Source organism: Peromyscus maniculatus, chromosome 19 (genome assembly GCF_049852395.1).
Source record: "Peromyscus maniculatus bairdii isolate BWxNUB_F1_BW_parent chromosome 19, HU_Pman_BW_mat_3.1, whole genome shotgun sequence".
NCBI lineage: Eukaryota > Metazoa > Chordata > Mammalia > Rodentia > Cricetidae > Peromyscus > Peromyscus maniculatus.
The window spans coordinates 53086925-53104865 of record NC_134870.1 but is presented as its reverse complement, the minus strand read 5'-3'; the positions used below and the strand labels follow the sequence as shown (position 1 = coordinate 53104865).

At 46.5% G+C, this 17941-nt stretch overlaps 1 protein-coding gene across 5 annotated transcripts in view; it reads right to left on the bottom strand.

The window, feature by feature from the left end:
• Positions 1-1458: 1458 nt before the first annotated feature.
• Positions 1459-17941, bottom strand: part of Sh3tc2 (SH3 domain and tetratricopeptide repeats 2) — a 57095-nt gene continuing 40612 nt past the window's right edge. For 3 of the 5 annotated variants that reach the window (XM_076555345.1, XM_006985158.4, XM_076555344.1), the window contains 5 exons: positions 9162-9312; positions 8412-8534; positions 5602-5752; positions 3577-3773; positions 1459-2296 (listed from right to left, as the gene is read on the bottom strand). In XM_076555345.1, coding sequence (XP_076411460.1) covers positions 2105-2296; positions 3577-3773; positions 5602-5752; positions 8412-8534; positions 9162-9312 — 814 coding nt within the window. In that variant the 3' untranslated portion in view covers positions 1459-2104. Of the gene's footprint in view, positions 2297-3576; positions 3774-5601; positions 5753-8411; positions 8535-9161; positions 9313-17311; positions 17427-17941 lie in introns of those variants that run through there. The other 2 variants (XM_016003697.3, XM_076555346.1) reach the window with 2 other exon arrangements.

The window sequence follows — 17941 nt, the reverse complement described above, 5'->3', positions numbered from 1 at the left end:
GGACTCTGCATGGGGAGATTAGAGCAGCTAGCCTCAACCACAGCATTCCTCCCGGCCCAGGGAATTCACAGCTTGTAGTGGGAGCAAAACTGCATCTGTTTCACACAGGAGTGGATTGAATTGTTCCATTTCCTTTCTGGGGAAGAGCACTCTAGAGCAGAGAACAGCTGATTGGGATTGAGTCCCTCAGGAAAAAAAATACGTTGATGTATCTATAACCTTGGTGACTAGATGTAATGATAACTCAGTGTACAAATTCTTCTCACTCCCACCACACAGACAACATCTAGTCATCCCCCAAAGTCTAAAGACAAGGAGCGTGTGGTCCAGTTAGTCAAATCTAGACTGTTATGTGTAGGTGGAGAGAGTGGTGGCCAGACCTCACGTGTGTTACTCTGCTGAGAGCAGGTGTGAACCTCCTGCCTCACGATTCCTGGAGTTGCTCTCCCAAAATGCATGCTCCTGGACCACACAACTCACTGAACCAGAGTTATGAGAAGCAGGAACCAAAAGTTCACGGTCAGCTTGTTCGCCAGGCAATTCCTATGCACACTTGCCTGGAACACTTGGCACGCTCCAGTACACACTTGAATGGCTGGGAGAGTTTGTGAGAGGTAGAGAGCTGAGCCCCAGGAGTTTCCACTCAGATGTCTCAGGGACTGACCCAGAATTTACACTTCAGATGTCAATCAGCTAACGCTGACCACTAACTGTGGTCAGTGGAACATAGTGTGAACTCACTGCCTAGTTCCATTACCAAAAGCTCGGTTACGATGGTAAGCAATTCCAGAAATAATCTGTGATCCCTCCCCTCCTGACTTCTGCGCCCTTGCTGGCCACCCACCCCTCTTCTGTGTAAGCTGATCCTCTCCGAGGAGCATCCCAAGTGATTGCTACACCATAAGGGGTCCTGGCAGAGATTGTCTTATAAAGGACACAATACCCAAAGCAAATGGGTACCACTTCTCAATTCGATTATAGTCTCTCTTGCTTGACGTCTCTTTTGCCTCTCGGCCTTGCTCACTCTGATGATGGGAGTTATCAAGTGGTAGCCTGGCCTACAGACCCCAGCTGTGGCTAGCTTCTAGCCAACTGCCAGCAACCACCAAGCCAACTCCTGCCAACAACCTTGTGAACCAGTTGGAAGCAGTTTCTTCTCCGGTTGAACCCAAGGTGACTCCTCCCCGAGCCAACACCTTGGTTGCGGTCTTGTAAGCCACCCTGAGCCAAAAGATCCAGCGACGTCACACTTGGATTACTGCCCTCCAAACACAACCAGATGAATAATCAGTGTTGTTACAAGTTGTCCCATGTGGTATGTGGTTACAGATAACTCACAGAGGTGTTTTATAGGGGAGCCACTCTGAAGTAATAAGGCATCTGGGTATTTGATCCATACTTCAAGTGGCTCAGCTCATCTCCCCGCCGCCCCGTGATAAAGGAGACAAAAGGTGTATATAAATGTAAATAGCCAATATTTAATGATATACAGTATTTACAAGTAGTGTACGGCATAATTCTCAAGCCTTAGCCCTGGTAAGTTTCACTCGAGTTTCCGGGAGGTTGTACAGGAGCCCTGCTACCAGGTAGAATGGAGAATGTGGATCCCAGTTAGACCTCTGTGCATTCCACCTGGCCCTTCTGGGGCTGTGTCTCTTGAGCTACGGCCATGCTGAATGTCTGGGCTGGCAGTCCCCATGAGCATGGAGTGCTGACTCCTTTGGTTCTGAAGAAAGCAAGCAAGAAAGGATGGGTTCCTCCCCTGGAACTGGAGGGTCTTTCCCTGAGAACACCGACGGGGGGCGCCAGGACAGTCCGCTCGCCCCTTCCCAGGACAGTGCCTGCCTTCCTCACTTTCTCCAGAGCTGGCTTGAGAGAAGGCATTTTCGGAGCTGTTTGTGTAGAGGAGTCACAGTGACCTGGGCAGAGCTCCAGAATCGAAGTGTGGAGCCAAGATGCTCCTCACAGAGCCCTGCTCCTTCTGGGCACCTCTCTTCTCCATCAAATGAGGTGAAAACTTGAACTCCCCCAGTCCGGATCTAAGAACATGGGGCAGGAAGGCGGCATCTACCCGTGGCAAAGTGGCCAGAAAGGGTTAGTCTCTTCAGAGAGCCAGGCTCCCACCACTGAGCCACCGTGCCCTCTCTGAGGAGCACCCCAAGGGATTGCTGTGCCACAGGGGACTCTGGCAGATGTTGTCCAACCTATTCTTAATGGTGTCCTGCAGCTCCTCGTCACCCAGCAGGACCGCAGCTGCTAGCGCCAGCAGGAAGTACTCAGTAGCATCATGGGCATCCTAACGCCACGGGGCAAAGAAGAGACATCAGCAGCATTTCCAGGACAGGCTTAAAGTCTGTGCTGAGAACATTAACACTTTTCAATTACTCTACCCCCACGTCCCAGTGCCTCACAGCGGTTCTTCCCCCCACTGTACACTGCTTCCAGTGGCACTGTCAATCATGGTACCCCTCCTCCTCAGGCATCTCCCCGATCTCATCCAATCATGACGTAACATTGCACTCAACACAGCGTTTCAAGGACATATACATGACCCAAACCTGACCTGTCCATCCCTCTCTGGAACGTTTCAGTGTGACCCAGCAAGGAAAACTGTCCATGTCCTTTTGGATATGGGATGAGCCTCCCAAGTGTTGGCAAGGAATGAACCCAAGAGACACAGAGAAGTAGGAACATACAGTATCAGGGAGATGGGAGGGATTCATGAAGCTGATGGAGGAACAGGATCCAGAAGTACTCAAAACTAAATCCATACTTCAGCCTCCAGCTATAACTGTTTATAGTCATTCAAGGTTTCTCCCCCTTGCAATGCCTGGAGTCCTTGGCTGATGCAACCAGGCTGCACATTCTTGTCCCTGAGCAACTTGCACTACAGTGTGATGGATAATTGGGCCTTCACTCGCCTGTCCCTCTCTCCACAGTAGGATGAGAAACAGATGCGTCTTCAGGCAGGATGCAAAAAGAGACCCCTGGTTCTCATTACCCTGGATACTTATTTCAGGCCAGAAACAGAGTTTCACCAGTAACAGCAGGTCAGCAGAGCCGCCCTGAGTTCTCCCTTTGAGGTCAAAGTTCGACAAGACTCACAAGTCCCTGTATTATTAGTGACAAGGAACTTCGGAAGGGGAAGCCAAACTTGACGGCACAATTTGGGGGCCAGAGCTGTGACAGGATTGCAGGCCACCAACTCAATTCCAGAAGCAACTGGGAGCTGTAGATTGAATTCCAGGCCAGCAAGGAAGTTAATCAAGACAAGAGCTTCCTTAGGGCTTGGAGATCCTTATATCCAAGGTGCCATACATGATTATCTCAAACATACTCGTATGCGTGTGCATTTCTTTATACAAGGTAATTTTCTGAAATTTCCTACCAAGTGTGATGCACTCACTTAGAGCATTTGATAGACTTCTCCAGAGGGGTTTAACATAAGAATGAAGACTGATCGTCACGGCCCACTGATCCTCTCACCTCCACTCCAAAGTCCCCTCACTACCTTTCTCAGCAAAGAGTGGCTGAATAGCAGCTCTCAAAAGTCCGTCACAGAAGGCTAGCCCTTACCTTCAATTGGTAGAAAGTGAGTCGGCCCAGGCGATAATAGACCTTGGCATAGTACAGTGCCTCCTTGGGACTCTGCAGCCACGGGGGGCAGAGGGACAGAGTCTTCAGGTAGCAGTCCTCAGCCATCTCATACATGTTTAGAGAGAAGTACACAGAAGCCAGGCGGTGGAAAGCGACCAGCTCCTGTTTCTGATCTCCTGGGAATTACAAGAGTGAGGGACGTCCTGTAGCCAGCCCTGGCCATTGACCACTCATACGCAGCCCCGAAAACTTCGAGTCTACCAGATGTCACAGGTTAAGGGCAGAGGAGAGAGCACAGAGGAGGACCCTGCCCGCATGGGGCGTAGTGTTTCAGAGCGAGGAACTCCTTAAATGATCCCACAAATAGAACATTGCTCCTACGGAACGTGTTACAAAGAGAGCCACAAAAAGCTGAGCTGTCTGACTTCTGGAAGAAAATGTTCTCTGTGTTGCAGATGATACTGTAATTCAGTAGTGAGAGGGGAGCTAGTTCTTAAAACCCGTGATGGGTTATGATGACAAGACCAGCTTAATTTAGCAATTAGGAATTGCTTCCAATGAAGGACATTGGGTAGCAAACATCCTTGCCACGTGAGGTCTCTTCAGAAAGCCCAGCGCCGTCCCAGCTCCTTACCAACTCTCAGTTCCATGGACTCTACAGAGACCCATTCTCTTTTAGCCTAAGCTTTCATGGCAGTGGCTTTGTGTGTACTTAGGGCTCAAGGTGTTTGAAGTGTGTGTGAATTCGTGGCTTTAATAACTAACCATTTTAATACAAAGTACTTTTATTAATACAGAGAACAAAAGCTCCTCAGCCAGTCCTGTCTTTTGAATGTTTGCAAGGTAGCTATCTCATGTCATCTTAAAAAAAAATCAATCTCTTTTAAACTTCAAAGAACCAAAAGCCAAAATTATAAAAAAACAGTCCAAAGGAGAGAAAAGTCTCTGATCTGGGAAAATTCAGTCACAGAGACACCTGTGTAAGGTGAGCCCCGCCTCCTTAAGAGCCTTGTCCAGGAAGCAATAGATACAGAGTGCTCAGACTGAGCTGCCCAAGGTCCCTCGGGCCTTTCCTGAGGTCAGCCACAAAGCTCTGATGAAGTTTCCTGCCGTTAAAGTGGAGAAAAAAGGCAAGAGTCCTCTAGTTCAACTAGCTACAAATAAAGCTCACTACCCTCTGTATCCGTTGACCTTGAGAATGCCCAGAAGTCCCTTCTAGAACCACCACTGAGTTCTCCATTCGCTCCTGCAGCGAGTCGGGGCTTCTCTCTGAAAATCGAGACTGCTTTTCCTAAAGTACACATACTCAAGACTGAGTTTGTTTTCAATCTTTTTAATTCGACCTTTCCTCCCTGCCGATGGCTTACATTATTTCCCACTAGCTTTCCCTGTAAGCAAAGGCGCTTTTAAATATGTCCTGAGTTAGGTTAATGGGAACTTGACCTTCATTTGCATTTCCACTCCATGGGGAAAAATGTGCTTTGGCCTAACTACCAATCAATTAAAAATTCAGCATACTGGGCTACCAAGTGAGTTCCGGGAAAAGGCGCAAAGCTACACAGAGAAACCCTGTCTCGAAAAACCAAAAAAAAATTCAGCATAAAAAGTCTTTATGTAATAAAGGTATTACATGTGCATAGGACAAAGTACCATTTACCTCATGGGGGACCGTTACCAACTGTGATATAATAATTACCATTGGCAACAGTGACCTCAGAATGAGGATTTACATCCCTCACCCCATGCGATATTTATATAGACAATTATTGCTCTTCATAACAGAGTTGGGTAGACACTCATTTGAAACCTGCTCTGTTGATGAGGAACAAAACTTGTGGAAATTAATCCTTACTCAGTTACATTTCCCCTGACTGCTGAACCAAGGATTAGAGCCTATCCAGACAGAGTCCAAAGCTGGTGCCCACTTCCTTACTAGCCACGCACATGCCTGCATGGTGTTTAATTCCTCTGGCTCCCATGCACCTATGGGGTAGGACCACCTACCTGTGAGGACACTCAGCCTGGCAGCCAGGGTGGCAAATTCCAAAGCCTTCTCATAGCCCTCGAGGCTGATCTGCAGCTCCGTCAGTTTGTTGAAGATCCGAAGCTCAGTTCTCACCGCCTTCATTCTCCTCGCTAAAGGAACGGCCCCAGCCTGAGATCCGAGACACAGCGATCTTAATCTACAGACACCCCTGCACTCTACAGGCCTGGCTTCTCCTGGAGGGATTGAGGTGACCACTGTGTTCCCCCTGTTACCTTTTCTTAATTGGCTCAGCTCTTGGTGCTTTGCCTAGATGTGACCAGTTTAAGAACTGGAGGTCATCGGACCTTCTAAAATGGGATCAACTAAAGGCAGAAAGGAAGTCAACGTCCTAATGATGAGGATAGGAAATGAAAAAGTGGCTAGGCAGTTTAGGGGCAGGGATCCCAAAAGTGAACAGTTCCATTCTTGTCCTTAACCAGAAGCAGGACATGTCATCCTTGTCTCCCCAGCCAGGAATGCCAGAAAGCAGCTCTGGCTTATTACTTCCTGAATGATATCTACCTGGGAGGCATTTTAGGGATGCAGCTACACTATAGACAATAATCCCTTCCAGTGAACAACTTTGGAATGGGAGGTCTCTAGATTTTCATAGTGAAAATGGGCTATAATCATTCCCCAACTATAGCCCAATCCTAAATGATTTTAAGGTCTCAGCTCTTAGGAGGGAATGGCCTTGAGGCCATTGAGGATATCAAGGCTCTGTTGAGGCCCCAACCTCCGGCCCTGGGTAAAAGATGTGACATTCTAATCTGATCCAAAAATTGGGATATTACAGACAATTGTCTTCCTCCTTAAGAGTTAATCCATCTGTGCCTGCCAGTCACCTAAAGCCATGCTAAGAAGATAAGGGAAACAAGTGTCCCCTGAGTGAGATAATGTCCTTTTCCTTCCCAGAAACCCTTCCCCCAGGTCATCTGCCTGGAGGTCTTCTATCAGACTGCTGAGTTTCCGCCATGTAGCCTGGGCTCTTTTCTGAGTCCTAACTCAGAAAAACGTAACATTTTCTTTGCCTTCTTTTTTCTTTTTCTTTCAGATGTTGGGAAAGCTTTTCTGGTGCTTTTCCTGGTGCTCTGATCTTTCTCTATACCACGCACCCTCCTCCACCACGTGACTACTTAACGACCACCATGGCTTTCCCTCCTCTCTTCTCTCTCCTCCGGGTGCTGCCAAGATTTACAGCTTGCCTGCCTTGTTTTTCTGTTAAACTGTAATAAAAATTGTCATTGGGCTTCTTTGTAGGTCCATTTCTAAATTCTTTTGTTAGCACAGCTAATAATACAAAAGAGGGAACTCCAGTTTCCCCAGCAACATATGGCGCCCAGTGTGGGGCTCTCCAAAGTTCCCAATAACTCTGAGGTCACCCGGGGAGTCCTTCATCTCAGCTGATGTGTGGAATACGTATATGAGCAGGTGTCTGTGTTCAATAAATAATGCTTTCCATTGTTTTCATAATTCTAGAAGTTTAGGCCTGCCACTTTGTGTTTTTAAGCCTTAGTTTTCTTCTTCAATTAATGTATTTTATTGTATGTATATGAGTGTGTGCCTGCAGGTATGTGTGTGCACAGCGCATGCTGTGCCTGAGGAGGCCAGAAGATGGCACTGGATCCCCTGGAATTGGAGCTATGGGCAGTTATGAGCCCCCATGTGGGTGTTGGGAACCAAACACAGGTCTCCTGCAAGAGTAGCAAGAGATCCTAATACTGAGCCACTTCCCCAGCCCCAAGCCTTCATTTTATTGTCCATAAAGTGCACATGAAAATAAGCATCTTGGTGGTCAGTGATGTATGTGTTTCTTGCTCTGCCCAGCACATATTTTTGTATCTAATCATGGATGATGGAAAGCAGCAACTGAGTAAAGAGTGTACACCCAAACAAGCAAAGTTTTAGGACCAAATATTTCCCAAACTTCAGTCAGGTGACAGCAACAATTCATATATCTGCTATACCTGGACATTGACTTTATTAGTATTATTTACTCTCTTATTTTCTAGCCCCATCATTTGCAATAATAACTGTGAAGTCATGATTTGATGAGCTAGTGTTATGCATCTTAATTTTTAAATACACTTTAATACATGCTTATTAAAAGCACAGTAGCATGTTTTTTGGTGTCTGTGGTGGTATGAATGAGATGTCCCCCATAAATCTCAGGCATTTGAATACTTGGTTCCCAGTTGATGGCTGTCCCATTTGATGGCTGTTTGGGGAGGATTAGAAGGTATGGCTTTACTAGAGGAAGTATATCCCTGGGGGTGGATTTTGGGGTTTCCAAAAAAGCTCACCATCTCGAGTTTGCTGTCTCTAGTAGGTTGAGATGTGAGTTCTCAGATGTTACTGCTCCTGTGCCTGCCTGTGATCACACTTCTCTATTGTGATGTTACTCATCCCTTTGGAACCACAAGCCCGAAATAAAGCCTCCCTTCTATAAGTTGCCTTGGTCATTGTTTTATTACAGCAACAAAAAAGGTAGCCAATACAATGTCCACCATTGCATCCCTTAGGTCATCTTCCATAACGCTACATTAGTAAGAGAACACTGATTATATATGCTACCACTGTGAGGTGCTGTACACAAGAGACCTAATTACTATGGTATTTTGTGGCAGCTAAGTCTCATACCTCAAGCCAAAGTGTAACAGGGTGGATGAGATCCTTTGCTAGGCTAAAGATAGGATAAAGCTGTGAATGCTGAACAAGGAAGATGGTCCAATGGAGCTGCCCACATTTGTGCCAGGGTCTGGCTCAGCACAGAAAGTCCATGGCTTACCCGATAATACTCCATAGCACGATGTCTGTGGCGGGTACCATTGAAGAACACATCACCTGCTTCTTCATAAAGCTTGAGAGCAAGGGAGGGCTCCTCTGACCTCAAGGCTGTTTGGATGGCCGCCTAGTGGGACAGAAATGGCTGTCAAAAGCAGAGAAAAGGGCATCCAGAGCCCTGTGAGACAAGCAGGGGGAGGATCCAGGGTACCTAGTCAGAATTCTAGAAACCCTAGTCATCATGTAGATTTGGCCTTCACCCATGAGGCTGGAAAGAAGACTCTGATGCTCTGTCTAGAAGTCTACCCATGTAAGAGGATAACATTCTTCTAGTGGGACTTGGGGAGATCTTAGTAGTGCATAGATAAACAGTCTGTGTTTCCATATTTAAATATTTATTTTATTATGCTTCAGGAAAACCATTAAAAGTGAGTCAAGCCAGTGATTTGAGACATTATGTAAAGTTAAGTGTTTTTAAAAGGTTGATTTGAAGTTGAGTCCAAGAAAAACAAATTAATAATGCTTCAGAGGGTACATGGATTTAGCAACGGCACCCACTTAATGTATAAATGACTGAAATTGGAAATGTGGGCTCCACTCCAGCAAGTCAAGACAGCAAGACTTGGAACAAACTCCCAGCTCTTCCAAGCTTAGGTCACTAGTTATTAGCAGCAAATGCTCTGTATTTACTGCCCCTCCCCCAGCTCCCACAAGCTCTCATGTCTGTCTTAGAGGAGGGCACACCAGGACCCACCTGCAAGTACAGCTCCACCAGCTCGTCCTCCTGCATGAGGTAGTGCAGACGCCCAGCCCCCAGCCAGGCCTCAGCCGCCTTGTCTCTCTCCCCTAGGTCAACAAATATACGCAGACTCTCCTTGATGCAGGTGAGGGATCTTCTGAGGGACCTGAGGACAGATGTGGACCTGTGAGCTGTGGAGGATCCAAGGGCTCTGAGGTCACTCAGCCCAGAAGGACCTGGGATCCTAGAAGAGAACAAGTTTACCGCAGACCACAGAGAGAGCAGGGCCTGATTGGAAGCTCATCTCTGCTGTGTGACCTTGAGACAAGGTAGTACCTACCCGTGCCTCAATTTCCCCATCTGTAAAAGGGGAACATAATTGTCCTGCCTTAGAAGATTATTGTGAGGACTGAGAAACACAATACATCTAGAATGTTCAAACTAGCACCTAGGAGTTAGTAAGCAGTTGATGAGTATTTAAATATCACACCCACCATTACTAACCCACAACTTTCAGATTACACTGATGTATGTTTTTCATAAGTGTCTTAGAAGACACCAAATGTACTTTTATGAAATTAATGCTTGAGTATCCATAGTGCTAATATGTAGTGGGTAACTTGCAATCATGAAGATTTTGATGGTTCATTAAGAAGAGAAATCAAAACGGACTGAATTTTTTGAAGTTTGGTACTTAATCCTGCTTGAATTATTTGGAGATTCTTTAATTAGATGGTATTCCTTAGTTATTTGGGGGGAAATGTGTCACGAAGAATATGCAATTTCTCCATGACAGCAATGCAGAAAAGGGATGTGGGTGACAGGGTGGTGTGGACCCCGAGTTAGAGAGTGACAGGGGACACTGGCCACCCTCTATGCCACAGATGTCCCCCCCCCCAGCAGCAAGGAGTCCCTTGGGAGCTTTTCAAAGCAAATGCATGCAGTCAAGCTGTGCAGTTCACCAGGGTAGCTTAAAATGTCACAGTAGCTGGAGCCCTGGACAATCTCAGACAATCTGGGATTATGACCCAGGCGCTAGCATTTTGTCACAGCTCACATGATTCAACTGCACAGCTTGGGTTAGATTTGCTGCTCTAGTCCAGTCTTTCTACACTCTAGAGCAGCAGTTCTCAACTTCTGGGTCACAAGCCCTTTGGCAAACCTCTATCCCCCAAAACATTTACATTCTGAATCATAACAGTAGCAAAACTACAGTTATGAAGTAGCCAACAAAGGTAATAACATGGATGGGGGTCACCACAGCATGAGGAACTGTATTGAAGGGTCGCAGCATTGGGAAGGCCGAGAACCACTGCTCTAGAGGAAACAGTTCCAGAGATGGGAAATGACCACACATGGCTGTGCAGCAGACCAGAACCCCGCCCACAGCCCCCTCTCCCACCACCATGGCCTCCGCTGCATCAGTATCACCTGAAAGCTTTAGAAAACCTCAGCTGCCCAGAGCCCCCTGGGACTAACTAAATGGAGGCATGACCATCACAATCCATAAATCTGAGCTCCTGAAACACACTCCGTTTGTGATCACAGGCATCCAAGTCCAGCACATACATCTTCTAGAATTCCAACCATACTGTGAACACATACACAGGAAGTACACCTCAAACACAGCTAAAACCTGTGGTACTTTTGGTTCGGCTTGTCTCACGAAGGCTAGTGTATTGGAGGCTTGATCACCCCTGCAGCAAAACTGAAAGGTAGTAAAGCCTGTAAGACACAGGGCTTAATCCAAAGTAACTGGGTCATGGGTTACCGGGGCCATTGCTCACAGAGGGGGTGACAAGGCTCTCCTGGGACCTTGGTTAGTTCTCATGAGAGTGAGTTGTCCTGGAGAAACATTCAGCACAGCTCTGGTTTCTTATCTCACCAAGCATTCTTGCCATTGTGATGCCATTAGCCAAGGAGGCCTTTGCCAGACCTGGAGTGGTGATGGCTCCGGGCCCTATTGCCTAGCCTGAGGTATTTTGTAATAGCAATGGAAAATGGACTAATATGCTGGCTCATCGTGGACAGCTCAGCTGTCAGGCCCTTTCTCCAATGAGGGATGCAAAGACTGCCTTGACTGATGATGAGCTCCGTACTGGCAGCGAGGCAGCTTTGGGCCTCCTGAGAAGAGTGTCCAGACCTTTGGCCCGTGAAAGAGCTAGGAAAGAACTCTGGTTGTCCCTACTGCCCTGCCCTTGACGTAAGATGATGGGCATCCGGGGTGAAGAGTAGACTCTCTCAAGCATTAGAGATCCGAAGCTTGGACAATGCTGAAAGCTGAGAAGCTGCATCCAATACTGCGTTGGCCACTGACCTCCCCAGTTAGGACAACCACAGTCTTTGAAAAGCCGGGGAAGCCCCAACCTTCTCTCCCCACATCTGAACCGGGTTAAAGCACCCCAGGCCAGTCTCCAAGACTCTCCTCACTCTGACTGGAGCGAATGGTGAAGACAGAACTCATAAATCTCGTCTCGATCCTATTTCCGCTTGTGTTTTATTACCCACTTACTGTCCTCGAATGTCCTTGCACTGAAGTTTCTGTCTCCAGCTCCCCAGGGAACACGATTTAGATTCTTAGAGGCTAACACATGGAGTAGGCACTTGACTCCTTGCTGGGGAAAATAGAGATAAGCATTTCTCTCCAAGAAACTCCCCGGGGTGGGGGTGGGAGGTCAAACATGGAGACTCATGAGTACAGGGACATCCAGACCCCATATGAGCAGAGAATTTTCATCAGGACACACATTGGACTTTTGAAAAGTACTCAACAGTTTAAATTGAGAGGCGTGTCCAGCTGCCTTGGGGCTTTTATCACTCCTTGCCACCCACCCAGCCCCCGTATGATAAATCCAACAGTTGTGCTGTGTCACACGCGGGCTTGATCTGGAATGACCCAGCACCCCAGTTCCTTTTACCACCACCCGAAGATGTAAAGCTGGCTTGGCCTCTGAATCAAAAGAAAGAAAGAAAGAAAAAAAAAAAAAAACCTCGTGGGTTACCATCAATTCACTCATGTGACTCCTCTGCCTATCCAGTCTTGATCGTCGTTTTAACCATTTCTCCTGTCTCCAAGTTCACACTCTGGGTCTCAGGACTTGTTTCTTCCTCCCCATCCAAAGAGGGGAACTGTGGCAAAGTGACCCCAGCACATCTGTATTCCCAGCCAGCGTCGTCCTGCCAACCCTGCCTGGGTGAACCTGCCTGACCTTCAGCAGAGTCCAGCCTCCAGGGGTCTCATCTGTCCTTTTCCTACAGAAAGAGCTCTACTTTCAGAGGGCTGGCCGTCTGCCAGGTGGAGGGATGTGCATTTCCAATGCCCTTTCTCTCGAGTAGAACTTCAAATTAGCAAGGCGCTTAGCTGATATTGCAAATAAACAATGGCTTTAAAAAAAAAAAAAAGCATTCCCAATCCCCCTGTTCATTTCTAAAGCTTTATTTCGAACTCTCTGTTACTTATTAGCAGTGGTAGTGGCAATATATAGCTAGATGGAGTTTACTGGGTGTTGAAGCGTGCCCTGGGCACTTTGCACACATAATCTCAATTAATCATCACAATAGCTCCAAGAGAGCAGTACTGCTACTGCTATACCCATTCCACAAAAGGGAAAATAAGGGCTTAGTGAAAGAGCTGGCTGGCTCCATGGGTCAAGGCACTTGCCACCAAACCTGAGCATCTGAGTTCTGTCGCTGGGACCCACAAGGTAGTCGAGAAACCTGACTCTGCAAATGTCCTCTGACTTCCATATGGACACCATCTCACACATGCTGTGCTCATCTCTCTCTCTCTCTCTCTCTCTCTCTCTCTCTCTCTCTCTCTCTCTCTCTCACTTTCTCTCATAAACACACACACACAAATGAATAAATATAATTAAAAATGGAGAAATAAGGCTCAGAAAGTGTAACTGGGGTCAGGTAGTAAACCATGTTGAACCAGAATCTAATACTAAGTGTCTAATCACACATTCAAGCAACCCTCACGGAACTTCTGGCTCAGCTATCAGTTGTGGGAGAGCTTTGATTACTTTTTTTTTTTTTTGCCACTTTTAAAAACACTGAAACTGTTAAGGACATAAATGATTGCAAACCTTGAACAAGATTTCCTCATCTGCAGAAGTGGGTGGTAATGTACCACAGCCTTGGGATCAAGTGTGGGCATGGTAAATGCAAGTGTTTCTTCACTTAGGATTGCAGAACAGTCAAGGATTAGTCATATTGGTTATACTAGAAACCAAATGTTGGAGGCTTTCTGTTGCGTTCTGTTGCTTGTTTTGTTGTTTTTATTTTAGTTTAGTTTTATCTTATTATAAGCAAGCAGAATAGAATAAGAATAAAAGCTTGGAGGAACAGATCCTAATCTGGCATTACATTCACGTGCAGAGACTAATGGGTCTCCACAAGGGCCTGCTGCATACAAAGCATTCCTTCTCTCTTTCTAGTTAGTAGTATGTGGATGCACTTACCAGTGTCTCCCACTGCGTTGGTGACTGTTCATTTTCTTTTCCCTTTACTATTCTGTGAGCATAATAAGCTTGGGGACTGTAATTCCTTTATCTGATTTCTTGCTCATTGTCTGAGCCACAGAAATTGATGAACAAATACTTTTTCAGTGGATCCAGTAAAGTTACAAGGACCCTATCTGGCTCAATTCTAGAAAAAGGGATTGGTTCGTGTAAAGTGGATTGAATGAGAATGTCCTCCTCCACCACCACACATATAGGCTCATATGTTTGAACACTTGGTCCTGGGTTGGTAAAATGGTTTGGCCAGGTTAAGAGGTGTGGCCTTGCTGGAGGAGACATGGCCTTGTTAGGGGAGATGAGGTCTTGTGAGAGGAGGCATGGCCTTGTTAGAGGAGGTATGCCTTGGAGGTGGGCTTTGAGGCTTCAAAAGCTTCCCATCATCCTCAGTGCATTCTGTGCACACCACACACACACACACACACACACACACACACACACACACACACACACACCAGCCATTGCAGTTCTGAGATGTGAGCTCTCCACTGTTCCTGCCACCAAGATTTCGCTCTGCTGTCATGTGCTGTAACCCCTGACACTGAGTTGTCTGGTTGTCGCCTGGGAGGCAGAAGGCCACTGCTCTGTAGATACGGAAGACTGAGCCAAACTTCTTGTCACCTACTAACCCCTCCCACTTTAAACACCAGAGAAAATCATTAAACTAAGCAATCATAACCACCAAAAGGGACAGAAGAAGAGAGAAAACACCTTAAATAGGGAAATCGGGGAGTTGAGATAAGCCCAGTGAAATCAAGCGGCATGCTGAGTCTGGGCTGGGCAGGCAGGGACAGAGCCGAGAAACTCTAAGCCACGCTCATCCCCGGAATCCTGCCAGGGTTCACTGCAGGACCATCTGCAAGGCCTCCTTATCGAGGGTGAGGACTGTTAGCAGAGAAAACAGAACACATACAAGGTACAGGAGTCCATGCACTGTGGACTAGGGGTGGCAAACTCTGACCCGTGTGCCCAGCACACCCTCCCATCTGCTTTTGTGAGTCGCTTCCTTGGCATGCAGCCACACTCAGTTGTTTATGTACTGCCCAGAGCTGTTTTTGCACCACAGCTGCAGAGTGGAGGGACGATGACGGGGAACATATGGCCCACAAAGCCTGAAAATTTTACTATCTGACTATTATTTTTTTTAAGCTTGCTAACGGGGGAATGTGGTAGCTCATGCCCATAATCCTAGCACTTGTGCGGTGGAAGCGGGAGACTAAAGGTTCAAGGTCACCCTGCTCTAGGAGATTCTGACTCAAAAAAAAAATAAAAGACAAACAAGTTGGCCAATACTGCTGTAGCCTCCATTGGCACCCACCCCTGCCGGGGGGCCTCAGGCAAGACATTGGGCGGCTTTAGCTCTCGACTTCCGCAGAACGTTCCTGCCACATGTGGTTGCCTTGGAACAGACGCACTGCACAGCAAACAGCACATGTCCAACAAAAGCTTTCTGCTAGCCCAGTGTTTTCTTTATGGATGCTTACCGCAAGCCCAGAGGCCTGCTAAAATGCCACCCCCCCCCAACCCCACCTGACTCCGCATCCTTTGTTAGCCAGGGGCTTGTGCCTTCTCTGCCTGAGTCCCAGTGCTCACCCATGTCTGTCTACCTGTTATTTACTTGGCCTTGCTGATATCTGGCCACTAACCCATCTACCTGAAATGCCACTCGCTACCATTCTCCTCCCTTCAAACATCATACGTAGCCCTCGGGGCTCTCCTCAAAAGTTTTACCCAGATGACTTCTGTCACACGGACCCTCCGATCCCTACCCCTAGATGACTGCTGTCACGTAGATCCACTCCCGCCTCCATCCCTCCCTAGAAGTGTTCTCTCCTCTAAACCTGCCTTTGCTTGTGTTACCTTGAACTTGGTGACAATGGAAATCCTCTGAGAGGAGATGAAGAAGTCAGTCCATGACAGTAGTTCTCAACCTATGCGCTGCAACCTTTTTGGGGGGGTTAAATGACCCTTTTCACAGGGGTTGCCAAAGACTACCCTGCATATCAGATATTTACATTACAATTCATAACAGTAGCAAAAATCACAGTTCTGAAGTAGCAAGGAAAATAATTTTGTGGTTGGGGGGGGGGGGTCACCACAGCATGAGGAACTGCATTAAAGGGTCACAGCTTCAGGGAGGTTGAGAACCACTGGTCCATGACATCCAGACCCACTTAAATAAATTCTTCCTGGGAATCAATGCCAGGAAAAGTTTGCTCCGACAGACACATTTGTTCGTGTTCTTTTGTTTGACAGTCAGAACCAGAGAAGGCTTTTCCCCTTTTTATTTCAGCTACCAGGAAGTGTCATGAGAAATTCAAGTGACCACACCCAGGGGTGTAGAGACAACTGTTAATCTGTCTTTGTTCTTTGTTGTGCGTGTGTTTTGTTTGGTTTTGTTTCCACTTTTAAAAGCTCTCTGTGGGATTGGGTGATCTATACATGCTAAACAAGCACGGCATTCCTGCATGGTCTCTGATGAAACAGCGATTTTACAAAGGGACAATAACGTTCCATCTGGAGGAGCTTCCTGTGACACCTGAAGTATTTCTGAATCTCCCTGGTTGTTTCTGGGGAAGTGAAGTTGCTGGCTAGTGAACATTTCCTCCAAAGAGTTCAAATAAAAAAAACTTTAGAACTGGAACTACTGAATATTAAAATTAAAAGACCTTGGAGCTGGAGAGATGGCTCAGTGGCTAAGATCACTGGCTGCTCTTCCAGAGGACCAGTGTTCAGTTCCCAGCACCCACAAGGCAGCTCACAACCCGTCTGTAACTCCAGTTCCAGAGGATCCCAGACCTTCCACAGGCACGAGGCACATAAACCATGTGCAGAGAATCATACAGGCAAAATACCCATACACATAGAATAAAAACAAATAAAATTCTAGAGACTGAAAGAACTCTGATCTGGGTCAGCTTCTGAAACAATGGAGCAAGGATGTGGGAAAAACCAGGCCTCAAGAAAGGCAATGAAACCAGGGTCAAGAATTTTCAAAATAAACCTTTCCTTAGAAAGTTTGTTCAAATCTCAGCTTGATTTTATTGAGAGGGAATGCTTTCTCACCTAGCCTCGATCCTTCCTGCTCACCCCAGACCTGTGGCAACCATCAAACCGAAGCCTCAAAGTCAGTTACTGGAGAACTGTACAGATCAGGACAGATTTGGAGGAATTTGGATTCCCCAAAATTTCATCCCAGAGAACTGTCAATTTGACCCAGGGACGGCCTCTGAAAGCCTATCCTACAGAGTTTATTTTTATTGGACATTACTCAGAGTTCACTCATTTAAAAAAACAAAAAACAAAAAAACAAACAAACAAAAACCCAGAAAGATAATTAAGGATTGCCCCTGCCTGATATAAAGAAAACATTTGGGACAAATCGGAATCTAGGGCTGAGCCTGTAGCTCAGTGGTAGAAGATTCACTTGGCATTTGTGAGGCCCTGGGTTCAATACTTGGCATCACAAAAAGGAACTTCATAGGAGGAACTGGCAAGCACACATCAAAGCAAAAGCGGAGGAATGTCCTGTCCTCATGGGCTTTGCAAAGCCCCAGCCTCTCTAGGAATGAAGGCCATGCGCATGTGCAGGGCTGCGCATGCTCAGAAACTGCTGAGCGTGGTCCTGGTTAATACAATAACCACGGTCCTCGGGAATCCACTGAGAAAGTAAATGCAAGGGAGGAAATAAAGCGGTGCTCTATAAAATACTTACTTACCGTGAAAGATAGCAGTAATGAAGGGATGAAAGTTGAAAAGGCTATGAGACAAACAAAAAACAAGCAGCAAAATGATAAAATGGCGTCTAAAGCCTACCTTTGAGTGATTGATTACTTAACTATGACTGGGTTCAACACTTCAAAGATAGACACTGGCAGAACAGATATCTAAATGACTGAAGTGTAGACTCAAAGACACATTAGAAACCAAAAGTATGTAAAAATACACACCCCGCAACAGTTACAGAGGGAGGCATTGATAAAAGCAACAAAATTATCACTAGAAACAATGTCAGTCATTTTGTCGTGATAAGACAGCCAACAGAACGGGAAACACACTTATCACAAGTGTGTGTGTGTGTGTGTGTGTGTGTGTGTGTGTGTGTGTGTGTGTGTGTGTGACAGAGCCCAAAATGACATGTAGACCAACCTAACAGAACTGAAGAGGAATTAGACAACTCAGCAAAAACATGACTGAATATATTAATAACCCCAAGTTCAATAATAGATAAGACAACTAGACATGGGGTAAGGTTATTCTCTAGAGAACACCATG